Genomic DNA, 15,672 nt, shown 5'->3' with positions numbered 1-15,672 from the left:
ATATTACGCAAAACGGAGGTCTCACATGCTTCCCCTGGGTCTCACCAGGACTTTGACTTGTGTGCTAGGGTCATGTGGCAAGTGAAAACTATTACAGTATGCGAGTTTCAGCAAATGATACTGTCTCTGGCAGTTGGCCACATCATAGGTCTGTCTCAAGGGAACTGGTGACAAACATGTCCCATGGGGTTCAAGAATCCTTAAATGATCCCAACACTGAAGGAAGTTTTCATCGCAGTAGTGGGATCTGTGTCTGAACTTTCGAGCCAGTATCCACAGGATGCTGTACAGCAGACGTTAGTGTCAGCAAAAACGGCTTGCAGAACGGCCACCAGTAGGAAATGTTTACACATCAAGTCAGTATCTGATGCTCTTTTACCACATCCCTGTCCACTCAAAGTTATATGTTTCCAGTGAAGTACCTTACTGTATGAGAAACACACACATTGAATACATTATGATATAAACGCCAGAGAGTGTCTGTTGCACTACTGGAGTATACTGTATGTGCAATTATAGACATAGTATGGCATATGCTGTGTGTAGATAACACATGTAGAATGTTATGTTGCCTAAACGTTACACAAAGAGTTAAAGAGCTTAGACTGTGATGTATGTGCTTTGTAAATAGCTAAGTGCCATAAAAGATGGTAGGCTTAGAGAACTGCATATCTCACAACTCAAACTGGTTAACTGTAAAGGCTTTCATGCAATGCTTTGTCCTAATATTTTCTTTATAACTTCTCAGTATTGCACAATATTTGCTGACAGCTGTCTATTTTTCACTCAATTGGTGAGAGAGATTTATGGGTTTTTCCTCAACGTTTCCTCGGGGCTTTGTAATTTTCGTGGTGTCAGACGAAAGGAAGATCAAGAAGAGTTTACTTTGTGACACTGGCAGAATCAATGTGTTACACAGTGGAATATACATTTGAGAAACGGGACACATTTTCAGTTTGTAACCGGCGGTCCTCTGTGAAAAGCAGCATTTCTTAAAAACAGTAATTGACATTTTTGGTCTAGCCTGCTAATAGTTTTGATATATTTAATTACAGGTGCACGTTAGGCTACTTCATGCAACCCATATATTGGTCTTGCATGCATGTAATTGTGCAACTGAGTGAATTTAATTGTAGGCTACATAATGTTATAGCCCACAAGGTACCATAAAGGATGTAAATGTTAAGGCGGGAGTCTGTCATTTTTATGCAAACGTAAAAAACAGGTCTCTGCCCATGTGTGCAAGCGCCTACCTTGTTGTCTCCGTGGCGATTGGTTGTGAATTCTCTATGTTAATGAAATGTAAATTTACTGCAGTGAGTGGTGACAAGCAAATTGTGGTTTAAAAGTCCATGACAGCATATTAAGACTGTGTTATAAAGTACGATCATTTTTTTAAATTGGGTGGGGAGTAAATATTAAATATATTTGTTTATACCAATAAGCTGAAATATAAGTCTTAATTTGGACCGACATTTGACAGTTCGTTCCATATTCCCTCTCGCTGTTTTCTATTTTTCTCTGTAGCGTATAGGGAGGGAATATAAATTGTGGGCGGCCACCAATGGAGTGGTTTTGGCCCTGATTTGTTTCCTCGTACTCTCAGCGCCATCTTGTTGCAACTCCTCTACGTATGTTGAAGAGTTTCTACGAGGGGGTATCCTATTACCCTTTTCTTCAGTGTACCAGACTGGGATATAATCACGCTCAAACAGAAAGTACATACATTCAAATACTAAAGTTTCTGTAGAAAAAAAAGATTTACAACTGGATAGAAATGAGCATCGAAACGCTTTTAGAAGCAGCCAAGTTTTTGGAATTGCAAGCCCAGCAACAACAGAAAGCACGTGGTAAGTAAGGTTTGTTTTAAAATTCGTGGTTATCATAAGTATATTTTTTGTATGTTGGGAACTGAAGTACTACATGCAACGTAACGTATCAGATGTCTGGGTAAAATAATAAGGTGCTTGTCTCAATGGGATGTTCCTTTGCTCTATGTAGGCTAGATCTACTGTCATCTTTGATATGGATACTATTATTAGACAACATTTATATGCACATTCAGATGGTACACACACCTTTTAGTGTCTTTGTTTGCGTTGGAAGTCGTCACTCAGATACTATATTAGCTTACTATTCGTCTTTGCGTCACCCTTTTTTCATGAACTGAATGGGAATATATTATTATCACTTTGTTCACATTGTTGACAACACTGCAAATTGTTTGCCGCATAGTTTGTTACTCGTTACCAGAAAGTAGATTATTGGCTTGACACGACATTACCCAGCCTGTGAATACTGCAATCGCTGCGCCGAACCATGTTTATTTGCAACATTGACTCAACCTTGATATCCTGGATAAATAGGAGATTTCATTATCAACATAAAGCTAATATGTGCCTTTCGAAGTCTTAGTGTGTATCTTTCACACAAAATAACATAAATGTGTTGTAAAGGGCGGTGGCGACGGGAGTGCCTGAACCATTTTACATAATGACCTGACATAGCCGGGGTATCATATGACGCTGGTTTTCAGGTTTCCCTCTGAGCGCTTGGTTGTCGAATTGAATTCCAAATTCCTCCTATAACTTCCCAAATTCTTACTAAGATTAAACATATTTTGCGCACATATTTTGTATACCTAAATGTATTTGTGGGATGGGTACACATTGGTCTTAATTTGTTCGTGCTCGTGACGTGTAAAACCAGCCACGCCCCATGTCTGCAACAGACTGGAAAGGGACCTCCCATGTCACCACGTGCATGCTAGACACTCCTGCTTCTCGTAGAGTTCCCCCGCCTCCCCTCCTTGTTCTCTAGTACAGGTCATGTGTGGAAGAAAGTAGGGCAGTGTCTCTCGCCTACTCCTCTGTTATGGGCTTCAGTTATATAATGTATGACTACGCTTATTTTTTTTGAAGAACATTTGAAGAAATAACAAGTGCATAATTGTCAATGAAAAATATCTTTTTTTTTTCTTTTTTTTTTTACAGTTCTCATGTATTGGGAGTCCATGTGAAACTTAAACTAATGAATGAAAAGTGCATCAAAATACAGGGCATTCCATATGACTCTAAAACATGAATGAAAAGTAATATAAGGAGGCAAGTAGGCTACACATTTAGAAGTCTGGTTGTAGTACTCTCACTTTTCTTGAGGGAACAAAAATACCTGTTCAGCTGAGCTACGAACAACATTACCTCAGGTTAGTCAGTTAGCTTCCCATTTGGACATTTGTTTTCATATGAATGGGAGAATTACAGCCTGTATGATTTTGTTACTTTCAGATGATTTGTTCATTAACACTGGGTTCACTTGGATATCTGTTTTTTGTGGCTCAACAGAGACTTGTGGTTTGAGACTTGCACAGATGTATAGGTCCTGCATTGTGATTCGCCTGTGATAAACATTGCCATGTGCATAATGCTAGGCACTTGTCTGGCAAGAACCCTAATGAATCAGGCCATGACAGGGAAGGAACATTGTGTAGCATGCTGAAATCTCTCTGCTCCGCCCCTTATGAATGTAGAAGACTGCACCTTGTGTCTGATCGTTCTAACATCACTGCTGCCATAGCAACTGGTCACCCCTTTCCCCCAGCATCTACACATTGAGCAGGAAGCGACTTATGGGGGGGGGGGGGGGTTGCTGGATTGCTGGGATTTCAACCCCCTCTTTTTACTGCAAAGAAAGGCACATTATTGAAGCCCTTAGTCTATGACTTCCAGGCTGTTATCTTTTTCACTTCATTTATTTTTTAAATGATCCTGAAGCCAGATTCTTTGTCAAAAGTCTGTGATATGGACAGGTAGTTTTCTCCTTGTTCTTTAATCCACAAGCATATTATTTGATGGGTTGTTTTTGATAATGAGCAAGCCCCCAGTGGACTGTCATGTAGTCAAGAGACCAAAGCCAATGAAGTTTTAATTTTTAATTTTTTATAAGATGAATGAGAAGCCACATAAGGTACTTAGGGTGTGGAATTACAGAGACAAACTTGCAACACCAAGTACCTTTCTACAAATGAATTCTCATAGTGAACTGTGACTGGGTGTACGAGCAACCGATTACCTGCTTTTGCTGAGCATGCTCAGACCTTGTCTACTTACCTCTCGACGGCTAGTTGATTTTTCATTAACGACTCAGTGAATGCCGTACCCCATCTGGTCTGATGTCGATCGGTTGTTATGACTCTTTATTTTTTATTTTTTATAATTTGCAGTATTTGACTTTTGACATTTGTGATTTTTTTTCTTCTTCTAGTTCCACCAAATTTGAAGTTATTAGTAGAAATATAGGTACTTGTTGGTATTGAAATGTAGATTTTTAGGTGAGCTCTATTGAATGATAAATTGTCCATGTTGAGTGGATGGGAGCTATATTATTTATGGTCTCCTATATCTGGCTTACATCCAAAGACAGAATAAGGTCTCTGACCACAGGCCTGACTTCTTTACGTCAAAGCTGGAAAAGCCCTATAGAGAGAGAACAGAGAAGTGGGAATGACTGGCATCAAATTTCCATTTGTTTACAACAGTAACTTGATCCCTGAACATGTGCTTGTTGAGAGGGCCAAGCTGATCTTGATGTAGTTGACCACAAGTACATTATGTACCATCTGTGGATGTGTCCTAAAAAATCAGGTTTCCATGCTTTCATAATGATTCCACAGGGTCATGGAGAGATCATGGGTCATGGAGAGATCATGGGTCATGGAGAGATCATGGGTCATGGAGAGATCATGGGTCATGGAGAGATCATGGGTCATGAAGAGATCATGGGTCATGGAGAGATCATGGGTCATGCAGAGATCATGGGTCATGCAGAGATCATGGGTCATGGAGAGATCATGGGTCATGAAGAGATCATGGGTCATGGAGAGATCATGGGTCATGCAGAGATCATGGGTCATGGAGAGATCATGGGTCATGGAGGGGTCATGGAGAGATCATGGGTCATGGAGAGATCATGGGTCATGCAGAGATCATGGGTCATGCAGAGGTCATAGGTCATTCTTCACCCTCTAGTTGGGAGCCAGTTCTAAGGGCTAAGTCATGTAGTCACTATAATGTTTCTTTTCATACACTGTTGCAGTAAAACATTTATATGTACATGTCAACTTTATTTTGTAAACATTAAAGTTCAATGGTGCCCTTGTAGTTCAATTGCTCTGTTTTCTATATTGGTTTGCCCCACAGAGGAGAATGAGTTGAGGGAGAAACTACGCCTCGAACAGCTGGCAAATCACAAGCGTGCTGATGTCACCTATACGTCACCTATTCGGATGAACCATGTGACCAGAGTGGAAGAGCCACACAAGGAGCATCATCCTGTACCGGTTCCCCCACTGCCTCCACCCTTGATGCCCAGAAACATCATCCCTGCGGTGACCTCCAACCAAACAGGCCTGCCCACTCCTCCTGTTAAAACATTATCTCCCCCAGCCGGCCACCACCTTGCCTCCCCCAGGAAGGACCCCAATTCCCCACAGGGACAATGTGCCCCCCTGCCCCTCTCTCTTCAGTTGAAAACCGATTGTTTGCCGTCAGCACTTCAGTCTGTCAACCACAAGCAGCATCTTCACCCACAACTGGTCTCTCCATCGGGCAACCCAAAACTACAGCAGTCACCCCATCCAGTGGCGTACCCAGGCTCCATTGTTGCAGCCCCACAACATGCCTTACTTCCCCAGCCTGGGCCTCCAGCTCCACAGGCTTCAATGCAAACCAGCCCAATCAGTCGGGGCAGCCCTCCCGACGATGGCCGCCTCCTGGAAAAGAAACGGCCTGGAGGGTAAGTCTCATCTGCATCAACGGTCAAAAGAGATGGGTTGGTAGACCCTTTCACTGGTGCTATTTGCATCCAGATGGCCTTCACACTTGGTCACCTCCTTTTTTATTTGTAAATAGCACTGACTGTGAACGTATGTTGGGTGGTAAGGCACCACAGGTAAACTGAAGTCATATGAAAAAGTATTTTAAGAGGTATTAAAGGACTATGAATGAGTCGCTTAGTAATGGCTAGGCTATTTCGCAGCCCGTGTTGTCTTGAGTAACAAAGTAACAGAGATGATGGAGTACTTTTTTGTCGGTTGATTTGATTCTTGTACAATGAGCCTAGTCCTTTTGCAGCTCAGGACACCAACTCTTTAATGTGCTCCGATCTGTGCTTTTACAGGGCAGGTACAAGAGAAGTACATAACAAGCTTGAGAAAAACAGGTGGGTGCATCTCTCTCCCATGGTTGCCTTTTAGATGGAAGATATTTGAGCTATATGTACAGGTCAGTTAAGGTTATGGTGAGATTAGGTGTACAAACGGGTTGCTTGCTTTGTCCGTATTTGAAATCACTTTTACAAATTTAGCTTGACCTCAAATCTTGCTTTATCGATGACGTAGCTTTAGATGTCCTCAATAGTATGTGCTTCCGCATGGTCGGGTTCTACTCAACAGGTGACAAATCAGTAGTGCCTTACCTCTACCAGCTTTGTCAAAAAAAACATTTAGTCACAACACCAAGTATCCAATAATAAATATCACAATCACAAAAGGAATCCAGCTGCTGTCTGGTTCTTGGAATTTCCTCTCACTAGTGTGGCTTCTCTTTGCCCCCTCGCTCCTCCTCAGACGGGCTCACTTGAAGGAGTGCTTTGAGACACTGAAGAAGAACATCCCTAATGTGGACGAGAAAAAGACCTCCAACCTGAGTGTCCTGAGGAGTGCTCTGAGATATATCCAGGTAAGCTACCGCAGCCCACTTACCCGCACCAACAAAAAGCCCAGCTGTTCATTATCGTTATATATATGACTTCTGGTTCTGACATGGATAGGCACTGTATGATAAGCAGAGAGGGCAGGCAGTCAGTCGGGCAAAGGTGGGTTCATCTAACTCCACTGCGTAGTAATGGAGGTCTTGTTGCCACGCCTATGTATTTTAATATTTACATTCAAACACGTTGTTTTGTCTTGCTGAGGATTTATCTTTTGTTGGTGGTAGGGATGTAGTTACACGGCTATCAGCATGGAAGCTTAGGAAACTAGGGCAGTATGGGCGCATAACCCATGTTACCCAATCCCTCCCCTCTGCGTGATAAAACAACATGGAGTTAGTATCGCAGACTACTTGAAGACTTGCCCAACTCCACCTTGATCCGCCCCTCCCTCCCCAAACAGCTGAGCAAGACTTGGGCAGGGTGTATTTAAAGCACATGTACAAGGAAACAAACCAATGGCCTCCTGCAGCATTTTCCACTAATGTAGACTGATTTAATCCTCCATTTCAGCAAATGGGATGTCAACATTTGTGAACCGGACATGTCTGTAATGGAAACATGGAACTGTGATACAAACATTTCTATTTTGTATAATCAATATAAAGTCAGTTTTGAATTGGGCTATGCCTGGACATGTAAACAAACATATTTTTTACTATAAATAACTGCTAAATTGAGAAATGCAGTATAATTGTGTGAAATTAGTATTTACTGATTAATCAGGGTATACACATTCCCTGTTAAAGTCAAGTACAGAACATAGTACTAAACTGTTACTAAGGAAACAGGAGCACTATGTCCTGCCGTGTCATGTGGTATTCTTGCTGATTTGTTATTGGTTCTCATGTTCTGGCACATTGGAGGCGGAAGACGGGAGGATTGGAGAGAAGGTGGTGGTGGTGGTGGTGGTGGTGTGGGGGGGGGGGGGGGTAGAAAAGCACAACGTGTGCTCTGTCGTCCCGACATGGGTGGTGTAGGGACGCGTGTCTTGGCTGCATGCGCCTCTCCCTGTATGGCTCCTCCTGTTACCCTCCTCTTAGTTTGGGTGGGAGGGGACAGTCTGCAGATATGACCAATGGTTTAGGAGAGGATTGAATAAAGGGATTAAGGGAGATGATTACTTATTTGATTCATCTTTCCTGACTTCAGATATCCCTCAGCGAATGTGTAAAACCTGTAGTCCTAGCACCGAAACACAGACCTTCAGACTGGACTGCAGAGCCAGCACTTATTGACGTGTTTTTTTCTTTCTTTCAGTATGCCTGGGTGAGCCAACCAGCTCTTCAAGGAGCTACACTTCCTTGTTTCCTTTCTTACAAATTGCTTTAAAATGGTCAGAGTTTTAATGAAACAAGGAGCTTGAGCGTTTTAGGCAAGGAGATTTTCAGGAGGGGTGTAAAGTCTTGATTGTTCCTGCATATAGTTGTGATTACTTTGACTAGTCCTTTCTTGAAAAAATACATCCTCTCTCAAACCAAAGAAGCTTTCTAATTTTCCCTTGGAAATTATTGAACATTAGCTGACCTAGTTACTGTCATCTTAAGGCCCGTTAAAATGGCGGTGTTTGTGAGCCTGAATACACATTGTGTTAGTGCTACTGACTCTTTTGCTCCAGCTTGGGAAACCGTAGAGATCTAGGCTCCTCCCTCCTACTCTTTCTCTCTCTCAGTTCTCCTTGTCTCCCTCCCTCCATCCTGTCTCACTTTGAACTCCTGAGCCACATGAGCACTGAGCACATGGCTAGCCTGAGCCTCGTGACGTCACTCCCCCCTCTCCCCGCCCAGCCCTAGAAAAACCCTGGCTAAGCCACAGCTCTCAGAGCACCTACTGAAGGGAAGAGAGAACACACAGCCATGAACACAAAGCTTGGTTTACTCAACTCCTTTCGAGTTTAAGCCTAACAAATCTGACAAAACCAGTTTGCTCTGGGTGGTTATAAATAAAGTGTGTGGTAATGTAGTACTGTTGGCTAATACTGCTCTTAATGGGGTGCTACAGGGCGCTCATTCCACAGCATTTTGAGCATAATGGTGGTCTGGACTAGCCTGATGTTGTCATACTCATAATTCTAGTCAGAATACGAGTCTGATAACTCTCCGTTGGGCTGTGACTATGGGGCTTGTTTCAACCGAACTCGTAAAACAAATGTCTCTTCGCTCAATTGGATAGACCTACAACCAATCAGAGCAATGTAATATGTTGTTTGTTGAAAACGAATTCAACCCAAGGGCTCTTTTGTGACGATTGTTGATTACGTTACTGTTGATCATCTGTCCATCATTGTATAAAGCCCGCCCTGGCAATTTAATTGGTCCGCCCAGATTCTGTTTTTCTGTAGTTGTTCCCAAAACGAGACCTTCCAGACCCAACTTCCTGACCGAATTTTTTTGTGGGCGGGGAGAAGTTGGGCTGGCAGCCAGGCTACTCCAGACCCAACTTCCCGACCAAATCTTTTTGTGGGCTGGGATAAGTTGGGCTGGCAGCCAGGCTAGGTCTGGACAGCTCCCTCTTGTCACATTAAATTTGGGTTTCGTAATAAATGACCAAATACAATAATATGTTTATGCCCCTGTCAACCTGTTTGAAAAGATTCATTTTGCAGATTGCTTTGAATTCGCTTAGGCAAGGGACAACATCTCTGCTCATTGTCCTCCATTGTGCACAGAAATCATAGGATTTGGAGGCTTTCCTTTCTCTTTTTGAAACTGAAGTCCTCTGTCTGGACTTTTCAAAAGGTTGTACATCTTCATAAGTGGTTGCTGTGAAGTAGGTTACTGATTTACCCCAGCAAGGAGTGGTCTTCAACAACATACGGCCTCATTTGAAACAGGTTTTGATTTGTTCCAAGACCCCACAGAGGTTCAGTAACATAATACAATTTTATTGAATCTCCATGGCTAGTAGTTCAGCCTACAGTGTGACTACTAGTTGTTTTCCCCCAAAGGTTGCCTTATCAAAGTCAGTCACAGGACACGGGTCGTAAGTACCACTTTTTTAGAAACATATGGATTTGAGTGCAAATGAGTGCTTTTTCATCTACCGTTTCCTTTAATGTGAGGTGCTTACACTGTCACTGTACCCAGACAGTGAGCACGGTGACCACTTAGGTCTCAGATACTTTTAACTGTTCAAAGTACTTTAGCTACTTGACAAAGTTTAGCTTCTTGACAGAGTTGTCAGCACACTTTTGACTAAAGTCTGGGTCAAGATAACCATGTAGGATAAATAACGAAAATAATATATTAAAGGACCGTTAGCCTTCATCTAGTGGAAGCTAACAAACACATCTCATAGAAAATGGCTCTCAGTCTGATTCTTCTTGAGTCTGCCTATTATTGTCATGGCTGGATAATCTAAAGTTCCTATTACAGCCACTGGCACAGCAAGGAAACAAGGGTTTACGGTTACAAAGCAGCACAAATGGCAGTCATAAGATCTCTGTCCTTCAGGCCAATTGGCTCCACAGAATAGCATGTCTGCAACGTGGCCGCTTCTTAACATTAGCCTAGCACAGTCTGCTCTGTGCTGTACAGAGTGAGTCAGTGGGTGAGTGCAGCCTGCTTTCCTCCCCTGCTTGGTTCCCTCGCTCTGCAGGGCCATGTGCTCAGCACTCACATTGCGTGTGACATGCCTGCGTCTTGTTTACCTACTTCACACGTTGCCATGCTCTACTTTTCACACGTTGCCATGCTCTACTTTTCACACGTTGCCATTTTCTTCACTATAGCCAGGCGTCTATAGTGCAGTTGAAGCGTTGCCGGTTTTTCAATATCGGTCCTTTAATGAAATGTTCATGGTTGACTTCTGCCCTTGACTAGTTTCAGCTTTAACTACTTGCTCAGTATCTAAGTAGCCTAGGTGTGTGAATGTGTGTGTGTGTGTGTATATATACCAAAAACATTACACTGCTTCCTTAAAAGAGTATTTGCCAGCCATGGTAGCGCGCTCGTTGTAGAAGAGTTCAGTGGGTCTCAGTGTTTGTGGAGCATGGCTCCCTCCCTCAGACTATGACTCATAGTCCCAGGCATGCACAGCTGTGGCAGGAGCGCCGGATGCTGCAGCATGTGGGCAAGGATAGAGCAGTCAGCAACGTGTGGAGCACAGAGAGGACTTGCTCTCCTTGTGTTCTGTTGCACCAGATAATCGAGAAGGAATCCAAACCGACTCCTGTCAAACATGTCTGTTCCACCACCATTACAGCTGGTGTGTTGGGACAACATGCGTGTCACCATATAAGGTTGCCAAGGAAACAATGATGGTTTTCAGCTGTTGCCTTGACAACAAAAGGAGGACTCCGATATTTCATTTGATTAGACAGACGCTGCTGTAAAAAACCTGAAAGTAAAATGGTGTGCCTCAAGTGGATCTGATTGGCGCAGAGCTCTACAGGCAATCTTTAGAGGTTTATGTAGTTTAACTTCACACACAAAGGGCTAAACCTGTCACACCACCATCATGGTTGTATTTCTTACAGACGTTGTTGTGCACTGTTGTTGTTTGGTGAATGAGGATTGTGTAATCACCTATGGTTTTGTCAGCTAATCCAACCTATACAGTGAATGTATTGTAGCCTGTTGGAAGTTGTTTCTTTACATTCAAGAAAACTGGTTGAGGATATCAGGCATGCAGATTAGCCATGGTTGGCCCAGCCATCTGATGCAGGGAAGATGGCTGTGTGTGTGACTGGAATCACACCAGGGACCGTTTAGCTTAGGGTTTGTGTGATTGACGGAATAGCAGAGCAGGTTGTAATCCTGGATAAAGGTTGGAGTCAGGCGCAGAATTAAACAGACCGCCTTTTATCACCTATTTATACTTCTACACAATGTAGCAAATTCAGGCATATGGTATTCAGACTGGTACTTGTGTAAAGGGCCACATTAGACATGGCTGCATAAACAAAAACAGGAAGTCCAGCCTTTGAGCATGCAGCTTTATTGCTCATTGTGCTACTCTGTGTCTAGATACTGTGTTGGATTGGGCAATGATGTCTCTACACAGTAAAAAAAAAAAAAAAGTAGTTCTTGAATTTACTAATTTGATCGTTTCAGATTCAGCCCTTTTTATAGACTATCATTTGGCTTGCATTGGTGACTGTGCAAGATGTATGTGAATCTCCTCAATGGCAAAGTATGTTTGAACACTTTAATTGTGTTAATGCTGGCCTGCCTACACCTGCCTGTTTGGTGCTCCTGGGTCAGCTGACTAGTGAGGGGAAACTGGGTCAGAGCTCCTGCCTGGCAACACCTCCCTCTTCCCCTGCTTTACTCCTTCCTGCCCCAACCCTGGCCCTGGGTTGTGCAATCTCTCTGATTTTAATTCAACTTTAAAACATGATTAGCAAGACATTAATACTTAATTTGTAAAAGTGTATATACAAATGTAATTCATTTTATCTTGCTGCTATTTGCCCTTGTTTGAGGACTGTGCAGATAGTGTTATTTAATGTTGAGAAATGGGTTGTGTGGAGGTGTGATATTTTGAAATAAAACACACTAGTGTGGCATTCTACAGTGAGAAATCCACCTCCTCAGATTACGGATGTTATGAGGGCATTTTCTCTCCAGTTCTTTGGAACGTCTTGGTTGTCATCCAAGGAGGTGTGGGTCCTCCGTCATGGAAATTAGCTTATTTTTGTGTTATCGGACTGATGTACTTTTTTTTTTTTTTTTTTTTTGTACTCTTAAGACCCAAGAAGTCTTAAAATGCCTAATGCCGTAATTGGTTAAAACAGTTGATGTTGGTGTTTTTTTCTTGAGTTGTTTCGGGACCAGCTTTTGTTTTTGCACCAAACTCCAAAGAGGAAAGATGAAACAGTCTGAGATTTACCATGTCTGTTTGGCAGGTTACTGACCCCACTTCTTTCCTCCATAAACAGACTTTGAAGAGGAAAGAGAAGGAGTACGAGCATGAAATGGAAAGGCTGGCACGGGAGAAGATCGCCACCCAACAGCGGCTCGCTGAGCTGAAGAACGAGCTGAGCCAATGGATGGACGTGATGGAGATCGACCGAGTTCTCAGACAGACTGTACAACCAGAGGACGACCAGGCTTCAACCTCGACTGCCTCAGGTACACAGCATGGCCCTACATGAGTTCATGGTCGAGCAGTAAGAAATGTCTTAACTCACTCCATGATAATTCATGGCAAATGTATTCCTGAAGGTAACTAACGTCACTTCTTTACATGGCAGAGGGTGAAGAAGAAATCATGGAAGACGACTTGGAAGATGAGCTTATGACAGAAGCTTCCACTGCCTTATCCACAGTGCCTCAAGCCATGCATTCAGAGCTGTGCAAGATTGTCACTCCAAACCCCACTACCTCCTCCATCATCAATACACACATTTCCATCCAGCACAAGGCGACCATACCCCAGCCTCAACTTCAGCCTCTGACCCTTCCCCAGTCACTCTCAGCCCACGCTACGCTGTCTGTCACAACTTCAGGTGTCCCTACCACCCCTATACAGGCCCTTCTGCCTGCTCAAACACACATGGTCACCACACCCAGCCTCCAGCCCACCGTCATAGCCCACGCTGCGGCCTCCCACGCGTCTGTCATCCAGGCAGTCAGTCACGTCATCCAGGCAAGCGGTCACAAGCACTTTGCACACCTTGCCCCTTCGTCAAACTCCATGCCAATTAGTCACATCACAGTACACCCGGTGACCCACCTTGGCCAGCACATGCCCACCATCTACCCCCAACCTGTGGCTGTCACGCAGCCTGCCATGGTGAGCCACATTGCCCACACCCTTACCCATGCCCAGGTCAACGGCACAGCACCCAGCCAGCCTACTGCAGCCATGTTGGGCAAGCAGACAACAGTTGGCACACAGGTCGTGACCCACCACCAACAGCTGGTGGGCCAGACTGTTCTAAACCCTGTGACTATGGTGACCATGCCCTCGTTCCCAGTCAGCACCCTTAAGCTAGCGTGAGCTGGTGGAGAAATGGGCCCGAAATGGCCTGAGATGGAGACAGATCTCCAGTCATGTTCAGTGGAGACAGACACCAAACCACACTGATGGAAATTAGCTTTGAGCTTGGAACTGGGGCGGGCTGGCAGGTGGCCAAAAACAAGTCATCGTACTTGTTCTACATCATAACCTACTGGCATTACATCGTGTGACTCGGAACATTCCAAAAAGATAAGGAAAGTGTATTTGGTCTATATTTTTTTATCATGTGAGGAGTTTAAAGAAAGTCTTCAGGTGTCAGGATGTGTTGAACTTTGATGTCCAGGGGTCATCATGTTCATGCAAATTTGAATACAGGGCAGTGGGGAGAATTTAATTGAGGTTCACATTCACTCAGTACTGTCATTACGTCTAAAATGTAGGCCTTGCATATCTACTCAGTAAGGACAAGGATAAGGTGTCTTTGGGTATACCACTATTGGCATCTTTTGCCGCGTTACAGTGATGGACTCAAGGGAGGGGGAGAAGCAGAGACGCGTGTCAGGATCAGTAGGCGCTCACACTGCCATGAAGGAGCACAGTGTGAACATGATTTACAGTGACCTCCCCTTTTCAAGAAAGGCACATGGCTGTAAAGAGGAAGGTAAAACATGACCTGAACTACTCTTATGGCCCTGCAGTGCCATGTGCCATTGCGGCGAACCACACAGATGCCCTCTGCTGTTAGAATTGCATATGTTCACCTAGCAGGGATCAAAGCTACCATGATAGTCTTGCTTGAACTTAATGAGCAATCTAAACGGAGGCTGTATTTAAGTCTAAATGAAATGTAGGAGCCAAAGCATCCTTTCAACCAGTTTTCTGATATTTCAGATATGTGAGCAAAAATGTGACTCAAAACCAGGATTCATTTGGCCAGATAGTCACAGAAAATTATTGTGTGTGTGTGTCTAAAAGTAGATGTCTTGTTTTTCTGCATGTTTAATTATTGAGTTGGTTTCTTGGTTGTCTTGTTGAAAGATGTCCCAGTTAGGAGTTGATTGTGTAGAGATGTCATGAATGTTATAGCTAATAATTGGGATATATGGATATAGCGAACAAGTAATCTTGGTTTACTATGGTATGCTTTGAATACTACACGTTGGTGTGTGGCTGATGACTGTCTAGGGTCAGACAACCACATGCAGGGACATACCTTTCTGTTACTGGAAATGATCTACCCAGAGGTTTTGCTCTAACCTGATTCAGCTTAACCTGCTAATATTTCGGTGCATTAAATAGGGCCTAACATGCGGGTGCCCTGTGGTAGGTCCTAACACGCGGGTGCCCTGTGGTAGGGCCTAACACGCGGGTGCCCTGTGGTAGGGCCTAACACGCGGGTGCCCTGTGGTAGGGCCTAACACGCGGGTGCCCTGTGGTAGGGCCTAACACGCGGGTGCCCTGTGGTAGGGCCTAACACACTCTTGTCTCATTCCCTTGAATCGAGTCATCCAGTACTACAGGTTGTAATGCTCATCCTACAATCAGGACACAACCTTTGTGTTAGATCCGACTTGTAACTTTTAAAGCACTGTGATCTGCAACACAATGCTCCCTATTAAAAGCTTAGCTAGTTTACAACTCAACAGTAAAAACAAGCAAGAATATGACCTTGAACTTGCCCAGAATATGTAATGTAAGCAGAAGTGTGCATCACAGGGGAAGACACAATGGAGCTGGCATTCTCATGTCTGTGATTTTAAGTATTTGATTTATATAATTTTGTCTGATTAATTTGATGTGTATGGAAACAGTGTATGTACAGATGTTTGTATTTTAAGATTTGAATGTTTACTGTTTTTGCATGTAGCTTGGTAATTTCTATACCATTACCTTTTTCTTTTTTGGGAGAGGGGGGGGGGGGACCCATGTACAGTACTGCATACTGGCCACTTCACAGACCTCTACTCATATCGATTATTATATATATATAAATATATA

At 43.5% G+C, this 15,672-nt stretch overlaps 1 protein-coding gene across 2 annotated transcripts; it reads left to right on the top strand.

Moving 5' to 3' along the window:
* The first annotated feature begins 1,606 nt into the window (after window positions 1-1,606).
* mnta (MAX network transcriptional repressor a) lies at window positions 1,607-15,579 on the top strand. 2 transcript variants are annotated; one of them, XM_084673451.1, is made up of 6 exons: window positions 1,607-1,850; window positions 5,199-5,793; window positions 6,178-6,219; window positions 6,626-6,737; window positions 12,650-12,842; window positions 12,965-15,579. In XM_084673451.1, exons 1-6 carry the CDS (start codon window positions 1,778-1,780, stop codon window positions 13,711-13,713), a joined length of 1,764 nt encoding a protein of 587 aa, XP_084529577.1. In that variant the 5' UTR covers window positions 1,607-1,777; the 3' UTR covers window positions 13,714-15,579. The 2 variants fall into 2 exon arrangements, with proteins under 2 accessions (XP_084529577.1, XP_084529578.1); XM_084673452.1 differs by lacking the exon at window positions 6,178-6,219.
* The last annotated feature ends 93 nt before the right edge of the window (window positions 15,580-15,672 follow it).

This window comes from Hypomesus nipponensis, chromosome 15, assembly GCF_054491055.1.
Source record: "Hypomesus nipponensis isolate SF chromosome 15, ASM5449105v1, whole genome shotgun sequence".
Lineage (NCBI taxonomy): Eukaryota > Metazoa > Chordata > Actinopteri > Osmeriformes > Osmeridae > Hypomesus > Hypomesus nipponensis.
Note: the sequence above shows the minus strand (reverse complement) of the source record. Positions and strands in the feature narration are given on the sequence as shown.

Coding starts and splice junctions, on each gene's coding strand:
- mnta (XM_084673451.1), top strand. CDS start 1,778: ATGAGCATCGAAACGCTTTTAGAAGCAGCCAAGTTTTTGGAATTGCAA. Junction 6,220..6,625: donor AACAAGCTTGAGAAAAACAG/GTGGGTGCATCT, acceptor GCTCCTCCTCAG/ACGGGCTCACTTGAAGGAGT. Junction 6,738..12,649: donor GTGCTCTGAGATATATCCAG/GTAAGCTACCGC, acceptor CTCCATAAACAG/ACTTTGAAGAGGAAAGAGAA.